At 39.3% G+C, this 18,063-nt stretch overlaps 1 protein-coding gene across 4 annotated transcripts in view; it reads left to right on the forward strand.

Moving 5' to 3' along the window:
• FAM151B (family with sequence similarity 151 member B) overlaps window positions 1-12,243 on the forward strand; it is a 59,155-nt gene extending 46,912 nt beyond the window's left edge. For 2 of the 4 annotated variants that reach the window (XM_066273669.1, XM_066273672.1), the window contains 2 exons: window positions 2,228-2,394; window positions 10,870-11,017. In XM_066273669.1, the coding sequence (XP_066129766.1) occupies window positions 2,228-2,394; window positions 10,870-10,880 (178 nt within the window). In that variant the 3' untranslated portion in view covers window positions 10,881-11,017. Of the gene's footprint in view, window positions 1-2,227; window positions 2,395-9,307; window positions 9,454-10,869 lie in introns of all 4 variants that reach the window. The other 2 variants (XR_010731111.1, XM_066273671.1) reach the window with 2 other exon arrangements.
• The last annotated feature ends 5,820 nt before the right edge of the window (window positions 12,244-18,063 follow it).

The raw sequence follows: 18,063 nt of genomic DNA on the forward strand, positions 1-18,063 counted from the left end.
TTTTCAAGGAATTTGTCCATTTCACCTAGCTTGTCTAATTTTTTAGCATACAGTTCTTCATAGTATTTTCTTACAATCCTTTGTATTACTGTTGTGTCAGTTGTTATTTCTCCACTCTCATTTCTACTTTTATTTATTTGAGTCCTTTCTCTTTTTTTCTTGGTGAGTCTGGCTAAGGGTTCATTGATCTTGTTTAATTTTTCAAAGAACCAGCTCCTGGTTTCATTGATCCTCTGTATTGTTTCTTTAGTCTCTATGTCATTTATTTCTGCTCTGATCTTTATGATTTCCTTCCTTCTACTTCCTCTAGGCTTTACTTGCTGTTCTTTTTCAAGTTCTTTTAGTTGCAGATTTAAGTTGTTTTTTTGAGCTTTTTCTAGCTTCTTAAGGTATGCCTGTAATGCTATGAACTTCCCTCTCAACACTGCTTTTGCAGCGTCCCACAGATTTTGAGTTGTTTTATGGTCATTTTCATTTGTTTCAAGGAAAATTTTTTTTCTTTTTTCTGTATTTTTCTGAAGCCGGAAATGGGGAGAGACAGTCAGACAGACTCCCGCATGCTCCCGACCAGGATCCACCAGGCACGCCCACCAGGGGCGACGCTCTGCCCCTCCGAGGCATCGCTCCACCATGAACAGAGCCACTCCAGCACCTGGGGCAGAGGCCAAGGAGCCATCCCCAGCGCCCGGGCCATCCCCGCTCCAATGGAGCCCCGGCTGTGGGAGGGGAAGAGAGAGACAGAGAGGAAGGAGGGGGTGGGGGTGGAGAAGCAAATGGGCGCCTCTCCTATGCGCCCCGGCCGGGAATCGAACCCAGGTCCCCCGCACGCCAGGCCGACGCTCCACCGCTGAGCCAACCTGCCAGGGCCGGAAAATTTTTATTTCTTCTTTGATCTCATTGTTGACCCAGTCGTTGTTTAATAACATGCTGTTTAGTTTCCAAGTGTTTGAGTGTTTTTCAGATTTCCTATTGTAGTTCATTTCTAGTTTCATGCAATTGTGGTCAGAGATGATGTTTCATATGGTTTCAGTCTTCTTAAATTTGTTGAGACTTGTTTTATGCCCTAACATGTGTTCTATCCTATAAGAATGTACCATGAGCACTTGAAGAGAATGTATATTCTGCTGCTTTAGAGTGGAAGGTTCTGAAGATATCTATTAAATCCAGTTGATCTAGTGTATCCCTTAATTCTGTTGTTTCTTTGTTAATTTTCTTTCTTGAAGATCTATTCATTTATGTTAGTGGAGTATTGAAATCCCCTACTATTATAGTATAGTTGTTGATCTCTCCCTTTATGTCCATCAAAATCTGCTTTATATATTTAGGTGCTCCTATATTAGTTGCATATATATTTATAATGGTTATCTCTTCCTGTTGGATTGCTCCCTTTATCATTATGTGGTGACCTTCTTTATCCCTTACTATAGTCTTTGTTTTAAAGTCTGTTTTGTCAGATATAAGTATTGCTACCCCAGCTTTTTTTCATTTCCATTTTCATGAAGTATTTTTTTCCATCCTTTTACCTTCAGTCTATGTGTATCTTTTGTTTTGAGGTGCATCTACTGTAGACAGCATATGTACGAGTCCTGTTTTCTTATCCATTCAGCTACCCTATGTCTTTTGATTGGAGTATTTAATCCATTCACATTTAAGGTCATTATTGATATGTAGTTGTTTATTGCCATTTTATTCTTTAAAGTTATATTCCTCTTTTACTATATTCTTTTCCCCCTGTTTACAACGGGCCCCTTAACATTTCTTGCAGCATTGGTTTGCATTCAGAGAGCTCTCTTAGTGATTCCTCAGATTTTTTTCAGTCTCTTTTCTTTTTCCTCCTCCACTTTTGTGCTTTCACTTATCTTGTCCTCTAAGTTGTTGATTCGATCCTCTGCTTCATCCAGACTGCTTTTAATTCCTTCCAATATAGTCTTTATTTCTGATATTGTGTTTGTCATTTGTGAGTTTCTTCTTTATGATTTTTGTGTCCTTTTTGATGCTTTCAATTTCTTTACTGAAGTGTTCATTAAGTCCATCCATTGTAGCTTTGAGATCTTTAAGCATCCTAAAACTCATTATTTTATACTCTGCATTTAGTAAATTTGATTACTTCCGATTCGTCCAAGACTTTATCAGAGGATTTATCTTGTTGAAGCATATGACTTATACTTCTCTGCCTACTCATTATTCTTTTTTTTTTTTAATTTTTTTTTTATTTATTCATTTTTAGAGGAGAGAGACAGAGAGGAAGAGTGGGGAAAGAGAGACAGAGAGAGAGAAGGGGAGAGGAGCTGCAAGCATCAACTCCCATATGTGCCTTGACCAGGCAAGCCCAAGGTTTCGAACCGGCAACCTCAGCATTTCCAGGTCGACGCTTTATCCACTGCGCCACCACAGGTCAGGCCCTACTCATTATTCTTTATGACTTGTATGCTTCTTCCAGCAGTGATCTCTTTACCTAGTAGAGCCTCTTCGAAGTCTTGATTTGTTTATTTTCATCTCAGTTTTCTTTTTTGTTGTTGTTGTTGTTTTTTGGGGGTTTTTTTTGTTTTTTTTTTTTCATTTTTCTGAAGCTGGAAACAGGGAGAGACAGTCAGACAGACTCCCGCATGCGCCCGACCGGGATCCACCTGGCACGCCCACCAGGGGCGACGCTCTGCCCACCAGGGGGTGATGCTCTGCCCATCCTGGGCGTCGCCATGTTGCAACCAGAGCCACTCTAGCGCCTGAGGCAGAGGCCACAGAGCCATCCCCAGCGCCCGGGCCACCTTTGCTCTAATGGAGCCTTGGCTGCGAGAGGGGAAGAGAGAGACAGAGAGGAAAGCGCGGCGGAGGGGTCGAGAAGCAAATGGGCGTTTCTCCTGTGAATCGCCGGGATCGAACCCGGGTCCTCCGCACGCTAGGCCGACGCTCTACCGCTGAGCCAACCAGCCAGGGCCCATCTCAGTTTTCTTAACTCAGTGGTAGTCTTGTTTATTGATCTTAGCAGGGGGCTTATTTGAAGCTTTATTCAAGAATGCAGTGGGTGTAACCTGAGACTCTGAAGGTTCAATCTGCCAGCTTCTCTCTGGTGGCAGAGTGCTTTCTTCATTTCAGTAGGAGGAGGTGTATCTCAGATCTCCATGGAGACCTGAGTTACTGCCCCTCCTCCCCATTTTCTATTTTCAGCTGTGTCTTGTTTCTCTGATTGGAGCTGAAGAGCTTTCTGGAGGTGGGTCACCTGGAACCATTTTAGGCTTGTGCTTTGTTGAGGGTTCAACCCCTCCCCCAGCTAAGCTACCTCTGTACTGGATGAGTCAGCTTCTCAGGTCATGCCATGCATTCCTCTACCCATCACCATCTGTCTCTCTCTCCCCACTTTCCTTTTGGAAGACAAGCCAGCCCTTTCCACACACCTCGTTCCCAGGTCCCCAGGCAAGTGGCTGTGAGCAATATTCTCCTTGTAATGAGAGCCCTTCTGGGCTCTCAATCTCACCTCACCCTCGTTCCTGGAAGTAGGGATACCCCCCATGCCTTGGCACTCCCTACCAGGCTCGGTGTGGCTTCTTAGTTTTTGAGACCTGTTCTTTTAATTCAAAGTTAGTTTTTCACGTTGATTGTTCCTAAATTAATTTGTAATCCAGTTTGGTGGTGTGAGTTGGGAGTCTATGCATCTGCCTACTCTGCTGCCATCTTGACTGCCCCTTGATACTTTTTTAAATAGATTAGTCAATAGAACAGTGAGGAAAGTTCAGAAATAAACCCAAATCGATCATGGAACTTAGTATAGGAAAAAGCTGGCATTTTAAGTCATTGCTGTAAAAGTTTAATAACTGATGTTGGGACAATAGGCCAACTATGTAGGAAACAAATCATCTTCTTATACTTCTTCCAAAATAATTTCCAGATGAATTAAAGATTTGAACATCAAATATTAAATGCATGAAGAAAAAAAATACTTTTTTACATAATTTTAGAATAGAGATGGCATACTTTTCTTAGTATGGTACATACTAGAGCCAAAGAAGGAAAGTTTTATATATTTGAATAAATAAAAATGGAAAGATTGTGATTACACTATCTTCAATACATATGTCAGATGTAAAGAATTTTAACAAATAATGGGTTTTCACAAATCATTCAGAAAAAGACCCAGCTTGATAATTCACTGTATTGTAGAAAGAAAGGGAAGCGAACCCTTATACATTAAAGAAGTACCCATGTTCCTATAGATATTGAATTTTTACCAAAGGCCTTTTCAGTTTTTATGAAAATAACCATGATTTTCTGCCATATCTATTAATAAAATACATTATAACTAAACTTTCATAATAGTGAATCAACCACACATTTCCAGAATAAACCCCACTTGATCACCAATTATCTTTCTTTTAATGTGTTGCTGAATTTTTATTGCTATCATTTTAGTTAGGATTTCTACCTTTGGAAATGAGATTGAGTGTTAGCTTTTTTTCTATTTCTCAATTTTACGTGTCAATATAATGTGCATTTCATTTAAAAAAAAAGGCAACTAAAGACCTTTCATCCCTTTTTATATGTTCTGAGATGTTAAAAATAACACTGAAATGGCCTATACCTGAGTTTTGGTAAACTCAACTGTAAAGCCATTTAAACCTGGTGCTTTGGGGAAAGCTTAACTCATAAAATCTTTCCTAATTTTTATATGGTAAGTGGTCTACTTTGATTTTCTCTTTCTTTGGGAGCCAGTTTGATATGTTTTATTTTCCTAGAAAATTGTTCATCTCGTTCAGGTTTTGAAATTTATTTACTGTCTGACCATGCTAGTGCAGTGGACAGAGTGTCAGCCTGGGATGCTGAGGACACAGGTTTGAAACCTTGAGGTCGCTGGCTTGAGCTCTGTGGTCACCAGAGCTCAGCTTTGATAAGCTTGAGTGTGGGATCTCAGATATGACCCCATGATCGCTGGCTTGAGCCCAAAGGTCTCTGTTTTGAAGGCCAAGGTCGCTGGCTTGCACAAGGGGTCACTGGCTTTGCTGGAGCCCCCCAGTCAAGGCACATATGAGAAAGCTATCAATGAACAACTAAGGTGCTGCAACTATGTATTGATGCTTCTCATCTCTCTCTCTTCATGTCTCTCTTGCTTATAAAAATTATTACACACGGATAATTAAAATAGTCTTTTATTATTTTAGTTTATTTTAGGTCTTTAAAATAAAATAACTTCTTTATTTTATTTGAGCATTTCCCTTGTTTCCTGATTAAACTACATAATGATTTACCTTTTTTTTTTTTTTGGCAATAGAGACAGACAGAGAGAGGGACAGATAGGGACAGACAGACAGGAAGGGAGAGAGATGAGAGAGAAGCATCAGTTTTTCATTGTGGCACTTGGTTCATTGATGGCTTTCTCATATCTGCCTTGACTGTGGGGCTATAGCAGAGTGAGTGACCCCTTGCTCAAGCCAGCAATCTTTGGGCTCAAGCCAGTGGCCATGGGGTCATGTCTGTGATCCCAGGCTCAAGCCAATGACCTTGTGCTCAACCTGGTGAGCCCACACTCAAGCTGGTGACCTTGGGGTTTTGAACCTGGGTCCTGTGTGCCCCAGTCTGACACTGTATCCTCTGCACCACTGCCTAGTCAGGCATCTTCATTTTTTTAAAGAACTAGATCTTGGATTTATTTATTTTTCTGGTTTATGATTTATTAATTTCTGCCTTTTATTTTTAAATTTTTTTTCTGTAGTTTCTTCTAATTTTTTAAGTTTGATGCTTATTGTCATATATATATATGTACATATATATATATTAGTATATTTATCAGTATGAGTGTTTCATACTACAGTGGTCCCTTGCCTATCACAGAGGTTAGGTTCCAGAACCCCCTGTGGTAGGCAAAAATCCATTAAGTAGCGACCTTATATTTATTTTATTATTTATATATTTTTAAGGCTTTATAAACCCTCCCACTCTCTTATAAATCTTTCTCACACTGTTATTAACCTTTCCCACCCTTATTTTGTTTATTTTACTGCAAAAATAACTAAAATAATAAATATATAAAAATACTTTTATATACCACAGAATCCCATGATACAGCAAATAATCCATTATAGAAAATAAGATGTGTACAATTTTAAAACCCGCGATACAGTGAGACTGTGAAAGTAAACCACAATATGGCGAGGGACAACTGTGTACTCTTTTCTCTAACCATTGCTTTAGCCATATGCCACTGTTTCTTATGTGTAGGTTTTTATCTCTCTTTAATTTAAAATATCCTGCAATTGTGGCTTTTTCCTTTGTCTCAAAACTTGTTTTAAGAGAAATATTTTTAGGCATCTAGGTGGTAGAATTATTTTTTATTTTGTCTTGTTCATAGTTTTCTAAGTTTATGGTATTGTAATCAGATAGTGCCTATATCATTTCTACTTTGTAGATTTATTAAGGTTTTATTGATGGCTTAATATATAGATATTTGTATGAGTTCATGTATTTTATGAGGATATTGTGTGGCTGTTACAAACAGAAAACTAAATTAACAATAATTTTTAAAAATTTTGGCCCTGGACAGCTGACTCAGTGGTAGAGCGTCAGCCAGGCATGTAGATGTTGTCCCAGGGTGGATTTCCAGTCAGGGCACGCAGGAGAAGCGACCATCTGCTTCTCTACCCCTCACCCTCTGCCTTCTCTCTCTCTGTCTCTTCTCTCTTGCAGCTATGGCTTGGTTGGAGCAAGTTAGCCCTGGGCACTGAGGATAGTTCCATGGCCTTGCCTCAGTTGCTAAAATAACTCTGTTGCTGAGCAGTGGAGCAACAGCCCCAGATGGGCAAAGCATTGCCTGGTATGGGCCTTGCTAGGTGGATTCCAGTCGAGGTGTATGCGGGAATCGTTCTCTCTGCTTCCCTGCTTCTCACTTAAGAGAAATAAAAATATTTAAATTTAAAAATTTTATTGAATTTATTGGGGTGGCATTGGTTAATAAAAGCATATAGGTTTCAGGTGTTCAATTCTATAGTACATCATTCATATATTGTGTTGCATGTTCGCCACACCAAGTCAAGTCTCTATTCATTAGCATTTATGCCCCTTTTACTCTCCCCTGCCTCCCCCAACCCCTTTTCTTCTTTTTTTATCCCCATACTATTATCTTTGTCTGTGAGGGTTTTGTTGTTGTTGTTGTTGTACTCTCTTGTATAAAACTTCTGCCAAGTTTATTTTGATAACTTTAAAGGTGAGTTTTTCCTGGACCAGCTGCTTGTCCAAAGTTCAAATTCAAGAGGATCCAGAACAATGGTTCTTATGACCTAGTGACTCTTATTTTTGAGTTTGTTTAATCTTTAACTTCTTCCCAGTCAGTGCAGATAGGCAGTTTTGATATCTTTAAGTAAATTCTTGCATCTATCTCTTATATTTAAAATTTTGGGTTTCTGTAGGAGCAGTCTTATTCCCTATGGCTTTCCTGTATATACTCTTTCCTTGTCTTCACTGCTCTTGGGACCAAACCTAGCCCAGGAAAGTTCCCACTCTGCAAAGTGTTTAGGAGGGATAAACTGACTCCACATCTCTTACGTGTTTTTGGAATACTCCTTTGTAACCTCCATACGTGGGCAAACTCCACTTCCTTATATGCCCACCTGCTCTTTCTTAACTTCACTAAATTTCAGGTTTCTATTTTAATTCTTTTGTTCATTGTGCTGCTTTTGGGTGATTCATAGGAGAAAAAGGAAGCAGTACTGACTTTTGGCTGCCATGCTCAAATAGGATGTTCCTACCGTCCCATTCCTTTCATTATCTATTGCCTCAATTTTCTCTCCTCCACTTCTGTATAAGTACCGTGCGCTAACCGGTTGCGCCACTGGAGCTCCAGGAGCTCCAACTCTTCCACTTCTTATGTAGGCATTCACTCTCCTGAAATTTTTCACTTGAAAATCACACTTTGTTCAACATTTAATTGAGTACTGCTGGTCACCCCCTTCTGTTAGAAACTTCTGTCTTTTGCTTCCATGGTTTTGACTAAGTGGGTTTTTCTACATCTGTGTATTTCTTTGTTGTTTTTTATTTGGTTTTCCTCTAACTTTAATTTTGGGTTTCTCTTTACTCTATTTCTTTCAGAGGTTTTTTTTTTTTTCATTGTTTGTTTGTTTTTAATATAAAGGTGGAACAGCGAAGCTTTAGTGGATTATATCACTAGAGAATTCTTCATAACATTGCGGATGGGAAAGAATTCTTTAACTAGACACACAAATTACTAGTCCTAAGGGATATGTTTGAGTAGTTTAAATACTTTAAAATTCAGAAATTCTTTCCATCAAAAGATACCAAGAAGGGTATGAACAGGTTAGGCATAGAATTAGAAGAGATTTTTGTAACTTAGAAGGGCTTGATATAGAATTGATAAAGAACTATCATTCTGTTATTTGTATATCACAAGTTATTTATCTCTTCTATTATTGAATGACATTTAGATTCTTTCATGGTTTTGACTGTTATAAAGATTGCTACTGAGAACATTCATCACAAACACATACACACACATTGTGCACATATATGCGTGACTTTAAACAAATTTATATATCAGGAAGGAATTCTAGGAATAGAATTTTTAGGTCATAAGGTATCATATTTTAAACCTTAGTAAATAATGTGAAACTGTGTTCCAAAGAAAATGAATAATCTGCAGCTACATTTTTAAACTTGGGTAAATTTCACAAACAACATTCAGCACAATAAGCAAGACCAAAACTAAAATTATATACCATATGATTACATTTATATAAAATTTATTAACAGGAAAAATTAAACTATTATTTAGGGATGGCTAGAGAGTTGATATATAAAAAAAATTTAAAAGATGGCTACCACAAAGTCAAGGTTGTGAGGACTCCAGGGAAGCGGCAAGGCTATAATGGGCAGAGATGTAAAGGCGCCCCTCGAGGTGCTGGTGATTTCTTGACTTGTTTTGGTTGTACTGGAGTTTGTTTCCTCATAATTTGTTAAAATGTACATTTATGTTTCACACATTTTTCCTAAAAATGTTATTTTACAATAAAAAGTCTTTAAAAATAAAACCTGAGAATTGATTTGAAGCAATACAATTAACCCTTAGGCAATTTTATTTTTTCTATTTTAGTTTGAATACAATGGGGGGGGGAGGTAAAAGAAACAAAATAACCCTGGAAAGCTCTTTTTTTTTTTAACCTCACTTCATATCTGTGTCTTTTTTTTTTTTAACCCAGAATTTTTTATTGACTTTGAGAGAGAGATCAATTTGTTGTTTCACTTGTTTATACATTCTTTGGTTGACTCTTTTTTTAAAATTTTTTTACTTTTTTTAAATTAATTTTTTTAGAGAGGAGAGAGAGAGAGAGAGAGAGAGAAGGAGGGAGGAGCAGGAAGCGTCAACTCCCATATGTGCCTTGACCAGGCAAGCCCAGGGTTTTGAAATGGCGACCTCAGCATTTCCAGGTCGATGCTTTATCCACTGCGCCATCACAGGTCAGGCCATATCTGTGTCTTTTTATAAGTTTTGTAACCGGGGTGTTCAAATACAGTAATATTTTAGCCATTTTAGCAAAAATAAAGGTTTTTAAAGTAAATCTCAATTTTTTGTGTTTTCAACTGTACTTTAAACATTCTTTTTGATTTGTCACATAATACTGCCGTGGAAGAAAATCCAAAGTACTTCCCTCTGTTACATTTCCAGAATGGTGTCAACATCTCTTAAGGACAGGAATGTGTCAGTATAACAAGAATATAGATGTGGATTAGACTATTTTTTGTCATTAGTAGAAGAAATGCATTGGAAACTTCTCCCTGGATTCTGACATTTATGGGGAAAATAAATATGAAACTATTTAACAGCTTTGCATTTCCCTTATGCAATAGAGGTAATGTAATGGTAATGTCAGTGGAAGAAATGAAAATATATAATTAAAATAACATTAAAATTTTAAGCATATTCTTACATCCATTACAAATCTGCCTAAATTATTATTGTTTTTTAACTCCAGAAATGGATCTAAATTTATTCCATTTGGCATTCTCAGTGATATCTCTTGGCATTTTAGTATCTCATGCAGAAACCCCCAGACAGGATGGTGTGGCTAGTAACAAATGAATATGAATGTTGGGGTGTCATTGACATTAGTCTCTTCACAGTCCCTTCCAGTTGTGCTTTTGACTCTTGTTGTTAGGCTACTGAAGAAACCCAAGTTAGAGCAGTAGTTTTTATGGAGAAAACAGATTCCTTGATCCTCAGTTCTTTTGTCCAAATTATGGCCCATTTTTCGTGCTGCCAGTCTGGGTTTCTAAAGCCTTTTAACATTCTTGTAGTTCAGGCACAGCAGTTAGCTAATTTACATCATCATCATCATTATTATTATTATTATTATTTTAAATGAGAGGAGGGGAGGCAGAGAGACAGATTCCCGCATGTGCCCCAACTGGGCAATGCTCTGCCCATCTGGGGCCATTGCTCATTGCTCAGCAACCTAGCTATTTTAGTTCCTGAGGCAAGGCCATGGTTTCACCCTCAGTGCCTGGAGCCAACTTGCTCCAATGAGCCATAGCTGTGGAAGAGGGGGTGGAGAAACAGATGGTCGCTTCTCCTGTGTGCCCTGACTGGGGACCTCCACACACTGGGCCGATGCTCTACTGCTGAGCCAACCATCCAAGGCCCAGCAGTTAACTAATTTAGCAACAGCACATGAATTTTTCCTTTCTAGTCCCTTTAATGTTGATGAAGGGATGAAAGGAAAGTGTCATTCCACCATTACTAATTAATTTTTTTGATCTGTGTGAATTTGGGTTTGAGACAAAAGAGAGTAGCTACTCTTAGGCTTATTGGAATTCCTTATCACTGTTTCTTATCTTTCATTCTTAACTATATAATTCTGTTTTATTTTAATGCAGGTACAGCCTGACTATTTGGACTGGAAAAAATGATAACTATTCCATTGAAGATTTACTTTGTATTAGAGACCATTTTGACAAAAAACAGGTTTTCTATGATATCTTGGAACCACAGAATCATGAATTTAAAAAAGCCATTGGAATCAAAGTTAATGTCTAAGAAGATTCTTCTAAATTATTTTATGTTTTGGTTTCATTATCCTCTGCTTTGATCTGAATTAATTACCATATAAATTATGATGACTGAGTTATGCTGCAATTCCTTCAATAAAAAAACACTTAATGAGTGCTTACTATGTCCTTATAATCCTGTACTTACTGAAAGTATTTGGAAAGAAGGGATTTCAGTGGGCCTTGTCCAATAATAATTTAGGAAAATGATGTTTTCAAATCCTTTAAAACATAATGTGATAGACTGACTATAACTGAAGAATCCACGCGTCATAATACAGGTAAGAATCACATTTTGTTGGCACATAACATTGCAAAGCTGCCACAAAAATGTGATGCCCCCTTCCCATTTTCCTGGAAAATTGGTTATTTCAAGGGCCACAGAAAAAGAAGAAGCCTTCAAAAATGTTTTTAACTATCATAGGGCTGAACAGCTTTCTCATAACAAAACCAAATCCACTTACTGAAAAAATTATAAATTAGATGGATCTAGAATGTCCATATTTTTAGAAGCATACTGACTGCTATGTATATCTTTGTATTCTTTGTTTCAATCATAGTATCTTTTCTATAGTGAGCAAAATACTACTGGAGAGCAGAACTTTGATCTTGGTAATATGTCAATTGATCCTCAAGTTTTTCACCAGTACCACTTTAGTTCAGGCCCTTGTTCTGCTCCTAGAATGTCAAAAATTAGTTGTTCATGACTTCATTCTTCACATTCAGAGATACCATGAATATTTTTGCTGAGGAAAAAATTTAAAACACCTCTTTATTTATGCCAAAGCAAAAACTCCAGTAGCTTCTTGGCCCTGGCCGGTTGGCTCAGTGGTAGAGTGTCAGCCTGGCGTGCAGGGGACCCGGGTTCGATTCCTGGCCAGGGCACACAGGAGAGATGCCCATCTGCTTCTCCACCCCTCCCCCTCTCCTTCCTCTCTGTCTCTCTCTTCCCCTCCCGCAGCCGAGGCTCCATTGGAGCAAGGATGGCCCGGGCGCTGGGGATGGCTCCTTGGCCTCTGCCCCAGGCGCTAGAGTGGCTCTGGTTGCGGCAGAGCGATGCCCCGGAGGGGCAAAGCATCACCCCCTGGTGGGCAGAGCGTCGCCCCTGGTGGGCATGCTGGGTGGATCCCAGTCGGGCGCATGCGGGAGTCTGACTGTCGCTCCCCGTTTCCAGCTTCAGAAAAATACAAAAAAAAAACAAAACTCCAGGAGCTTCTTAAAGTCAACTTTATTGAATTTTACTCTTTCAAGGCCCTTCATAATGTACTCTCACTCTAAGAGTCAACTCAGTGTTTTCCAACACAATCCTGCATTTCAAAAATGCATACATCAGTGGTCTCTAGATCTTACTTTAACAGTTCATTTTAACTAGGTAATATTGTTTTCTGATGTCATACATATTGTTTCCTCAGCTTGGTTATAAAGTCCTTCATAGTAAGGGAGCATTCTTTTTTTTTAATTCAGAAATTAAATTTAATGGGGTGATATTGATCAATAAGAGTACATAGGTTTCAGGGGAACATCTCTATAGCATTTGAACTGTTGATTGCGTTGTGTGCCCATCACCCAAAGTCAAATTATTTTCTATCACCTTATATTTGTCCCTCTTTACTCCCCTAACCCTGGTAACCATTTCACTTTCATCTGTGTCTATGAATCTCAGTTTTATATCCCACCTATGTGGGGTATATATTTGTCCCTATTTACCCCTTCCCCCCTTTCTCCCTTTCCCTGGTGAACATTCTTAACTGTTCTTTTTTTCCCCCGTTTTATTTAATTTTTTTGTGGTGACGTTGCCTAACAAAAGTATACAGGTTCAGGTGCACAGTTCCACAACACATCACCTGTACACTGTGTTGGTGTTCACTATCCCGGCTCCATCCATCACCACTGATTCCTCCAATACCCTCCCCTCCCCCACCCCTGCCTTCTGGCAGTCACCACACTGTTGTCTGTGCCCATGAGTTCTTTTCTTAACTGTCCTTTACAGTGCCTGGCATTATCCTGAGCAAGGTATTCAGAAAAACCTTGCTTCCTTGATTTATTAAAAAGTAATTTACCAATGAATATCCTAAGATAGATAATCTGCCTTTTGTTCACTGACCATTTTCTCCCAGAGAATAAAGTAGTTCTTCTATTTAAGAAAAGAGCATGGGTTTTGAAGTCAGACAAACTTCCCTTACAGCCCCACCTCTGTCCGTTATCAGCCATAGATTTGGGGAAATATTTATTGAGCCTTGTTTTTCTCTTTCATCTGTAAAATGGGGGGAGGGGCCTGACCAGAGCGCTGGGCTGGGATGCCGAGGACCCAGGTTCTAGACCCCGAGGTCACCAGCTTGAGCGCGGGCTCATCTGGTTTGAGCAAAGCTCACCAGCTTGGACCCAAGGTCGCTGGCTAGAGCAAGGGGTTACTCTGTCTGCTGAAGGCCTGCGGTCAAGGCACATATGAGAAAGCAACCAATGAACAACTAAGGTGTCACAACGAAAACCTGATGATTGATGCTTCTCATCTCTTCCTGTTCCTGTCTGTCTGTCCCTATCTATCCCTATCTCTGTCTCTGTAAAAAAAAAGGAGGGAGATGAGGATTCTCTTAGAGGTTTCTGTGAAGTTTAGAGGAGATTCATGTAATGGAGGCATCTAGGTCAGTGCTCATCACATACATAGCCAGACAGCAGTAATAAAAAATGTGAAACACTGTAGACATATACTTAAAACAGTCATATTTCCCCTTTTTAGCTCCAATTGAATGCAGTACTAGTTGTCAAATAACACCTAAAACTTCACTTTTTGTTATTGTTTGCCAAAATCAAAAGGTACAATTTCACAACCATAAAATTTTAACAATTGCAGCAACTTTTAAAATTACAGTAAAGAATATTTAACTTATACATTTTCTAAAATGACTATGCTTTACTTATATAAAGGGAGTTGAATTTATAAATGAAATGCATTTTTAAAAAAGATTTATTGATTTTAGAAAAGGGAGAGAAAGAGAGAGAGAGAGAAATTGGGGGAGGAGCGGGAAGTGCCAACTCGTACTTGCTTCTCATACGTGCCTTGACCAGCAAGCCTGGGCTTTCAAACTGGCGACCTCAGTGTTCCGAGTCGACGCGGTATCCGCTCTGCCACCACAGGTCAGGCGTAAATGAACTGTATTTTTAATGAAGACTGAAATAAAATTCACTTTTTAAGAAGATTATTTTTGGTACTTGATTATCTTACCCTTGATAATACTTTTAAAAATATTAGTCTTAAGGCAAATTTTTATATTGAGAAATATATCACCTGTCACTCAGATTAAGATTTAAAGGTATATTTCAAAGTGTTCTCAGGAACAAAAATATGTAAAAATATTATAAAATTATTCTATTGAAAAGTAAAATATTAATGGATATCTATAGGGGAAATAAATGATCCCTACTTGATTCCTACTTTATACCATACACGAATAATAAGTTGAGTTCAATTTTAGGCCTAAATGCAAAAGTTAAAACCACAAAGCATATAGAAGAGAATAAGAGGGAATTGCTTTCATTACTTTGGAGTAGGCAGTGATTTATTTTTTTAAATTTCAGTTTTATTGAGTTATAATTGACATAAAATTGTAAAATATTTCCTAACCTTTCCCTATTTCCTCTGCCCCTAAGGCAACGAATTCTCATAACACACTAACCATAAATGGAAAAAATGATTAATGGGCTTTATCAAAATCAAAAACTTCTCATCAAAAGATACCATTAACACATTTCTGACAAAAGGGCTATACTTCGAATTTGTGAAGAACTATAAACTGATTCTTGAAAAGAAGCTGAGGAAAGATGGCTACAGCGGTACTGGAGAAAGACTCAGCACAGGGGTTCTGGTGGCCGTCCCCCAGTGTTTCTCCCTGTGCCACCAACTTCACATTCTCTTTTCGTGACTCTAGTCCTCTCAGCCCTCTCTCTGCTAGAGCCCCAAGTGAGAGGAGGGGAGATAGTGAGGCAGACTCCTACATGTGCCCCGACTAGGATCCACCCATCAACCCCATCTGGGACTGATGCTCAAGTACTGAGCTGTTTTTAGCACCTGAAGCTGATGCACTCATACCAGCTGAGCTATCCTCAGTGCCCTGGCCAATGCAGGAACCAACTGAGCCACTGGCAGCGGGAGGGGAAGAGGAAAGAAAGGGGAAGAGGGGAGGGAAGAGAAGCAGATGGTTACTTCTCCTGTGTGCCCTGATTGGGAATCAAACCTGGGATGTCCATATTCTGGGCCGACGCTCTATTCACTAAGCCACTGGCCAGGGCCATAAACATTTCATAAATGAAAATAATTGTGTATTGTTTGAATTGTGGTATTATACCACATAGTATAATGGTGCTTTTAAATGATTGGAAATAAAATACAAAGGGAAAGTAAAAGAAAAGAAGCTGAATAACCCAACTAAAAATAGGCAGAAGACTTGAACAGACACTTTACAATTTGGTTAACTAATATTGTTTTAAAATTTAATGTATTATAAGAATGCCATGAAATACTATATAGACAATAAAATTATTAATATGAAAAAATTCTAAAGGCTGCAAAATGTGTATGGTATCATACTATTTATATAAAATTATATGTTTTTATGGGCATTTCTATACATAGGAAATATTTGGGAAGAAGTTTACAGATGCAAAATAAGTAAAGGTTTAAGTGCCAGCTATTTTTCCCCTCCTGGTTCTCAGGTCTAGTGTATTAGTGTTGAGGTCCAGTAGAATTCGAGGGTTATTTCCCAAGCCTGGCAGAGCAGTCCTATCCCTAGAAGATACTTTGGTATGAGATCCCTTGTTCAAAAAAAATAAAAATTAAAGAGCTTTTATAAGCACAGTAGTTTATGGCTCTTTAAGAGTGATATAATTGCTAATTATCCAGATACATATTAATTTATCTAGTGGCAAATTGTTGATTTTTACTCAGAATAGATTATTTACTTGTTTGTTGGAGCTAGGGTCTTGGATTTTTTCCCTTGCAATCAAAAAAATTAGGTACCTAGTGAATATATAGAAAAAAAGCTTTCTCACTTAGAAATTTTAAGATGTGAGCCCACTTTGTTGGTTCCTACAATGTGTTTATGATCATATACTCATGGATCAATGCAAGGAAAATAGCTGAGAACTTCCTTGTCTACAGTGAAGTATAATGAATCCGAGAAAGCAGGAAGAGCTGATGACCAGGTCTCAGAAGAAGCAGGGCAGGGTCTGGAAGCTCCTGGAACCTGAGAAGCAGGAGCTCGAAGTGTTTGCTCTAGTGTTCCACATCAATGTCACTCTTACACTCTTCACTGTGACTGTCTTCCTTCTTTGTATCCGTCAACCTTCATCCAGAGACCATGATTTGTTCACTCACTTGTGTCTTTCATGAGGGAGATATACGACTTCAGAGCTCAGTAGGGACTCTGTGAGGAGGAAGGGGGGAGGCATCTATTTGATGTATTTGTGCTGAGGCTGTTTCTTTTTTCCCCCTAAGAATTCAGAAAAGATTCCAACCTCAAGGATCACACAGCCTGGTAGAGAAAGACCTGTAAATAATAAGTTGGGCATTTTCCACAACTCCTATGATGGAACTCTTCACCAGGTTGTGAGAAGACAGCAGTTGTTCTAATTGATAGAAAACACTTAAGTTGTGTCTTGAATGATGAACAATATTCACCAGGTAGATTTAGAGAGAAAAGGGCCTTTCCCACAGAGGGACATGAGCAAAGGGACTCTAAGTGGGTAAGAGCCTAATCTGATCTGATTAGAAAAATTTGTGGAGGCACCATGCTATCAAGCAGGACACTTAGCCGGGGCCAGATTAATTTTCTCTTATGCTGTTGGTGTGAGTCATACCATTTTAAGCAGGGAAGTGTTATAATCAGTTTTGAGTGTGAGAAAGTGGTTCAAGACCATGAGAAGGAGACTTGGAATCTAGAAATTCAAGGAGATGAAGCTCTGAATTAAGGTGGTAGCAAAGGGGATAGAAAAGCTCAAGAGATAAAGGTTAGCCTGACCAGGTGGTGGTGCAGTGGACAGAGCATTGAACTGGGATGCAGAGGACCCAGGTTCGAAACCCCGAGGTCACCAGCTTGAGTGCGGGTACATCTGGTTTGAGCAAGGCTCACCAGCTTCAGCCCAAGGTAGCTGGTTTGAGCAAGGGGTCACTTGGTCTGCTGTAGCTCCCTGGTCAAGGCACATATGAGAAATCAATGAATGAACAACTAAGGTAACTAAGGTGCTGCAATGAAGAATTGATGCTTCTCATCTCTCTCCCTTCCTGTCTGTCTGTCCCTAACTGTCCCTTTGTGTGTGTGTGTCTCTCTGTCACAAGAAGGAGGAGGAGGAGGAGGAGGAGGAGGAGGAGGAGGAGAAGAAGAAAAAGATGATGATGATGATGGGGGGGGTTACAGCACAGTGAGTGACTCCTTGCTCAAGCCAGCAACCATGAGGTCATGTCTATAATCCCATGCTCAAGCCAGACCCCATGCTCAAGCTGGTGAGCCATGCTCAAGCCGGCAACCTTGGGGTTTTGAACCTGGGTCCTCTGTGTCCCAGTCCACGCTCTACCCATTGCACCACTGCCTGGTCAGTATTTACTACACATTTTTAAATAATAAAACTACTACCACTCTTGATGGTGGCATCAAGAGAAAATAGGTAGGGCTTGAAAGGGCTCACCCAGCCTCCTGTCCTGTAAGAAAGCTCTTTTGTTTCTATGCTTCTGCATGCTTACGGGACCAGACTGGCTGAATCTGGTGGCTGAGCTGTTTTGTATTTGGTTGCTGCTGTAGATCTTCATTGAGGCTGGTCATTGTCCCTTTCTTCTTTATCCCTTTGTTGGGGTGAAAGAATGCAGTAAGAGTTCAAAAAATTTAATTGAGCCTGACCAGGCGGTGGCGCAGTGGATAGAGCGTCGGACTGGGATGCGGAGGACCCAGGTTCGAGACCCCGAGGTCGCCAGCGCAGGCTTATCTGGTTTGAGCAAAAGCCTACCAGCTTGAACCCAAGGTCGCTGGGTCCAAC

The sequence above is a fragment of the Saccopteryx bilineata genome, chromosome 4 (assembly GCF_036850765.1).
Source record: "Saccopteryx bilineata isolate mSacBil1 chromosome 4, mSacBil1_pri_phased_curated, whole genome shotgun sequence".
In the NCBI taxonomy this organism is placed as follows: Eukaryota; Metazoa; Chordata; class Mammalia; order Chiroptera; family Emballonuridae; genus Saccopteryx; species Saccopteryx bilineata.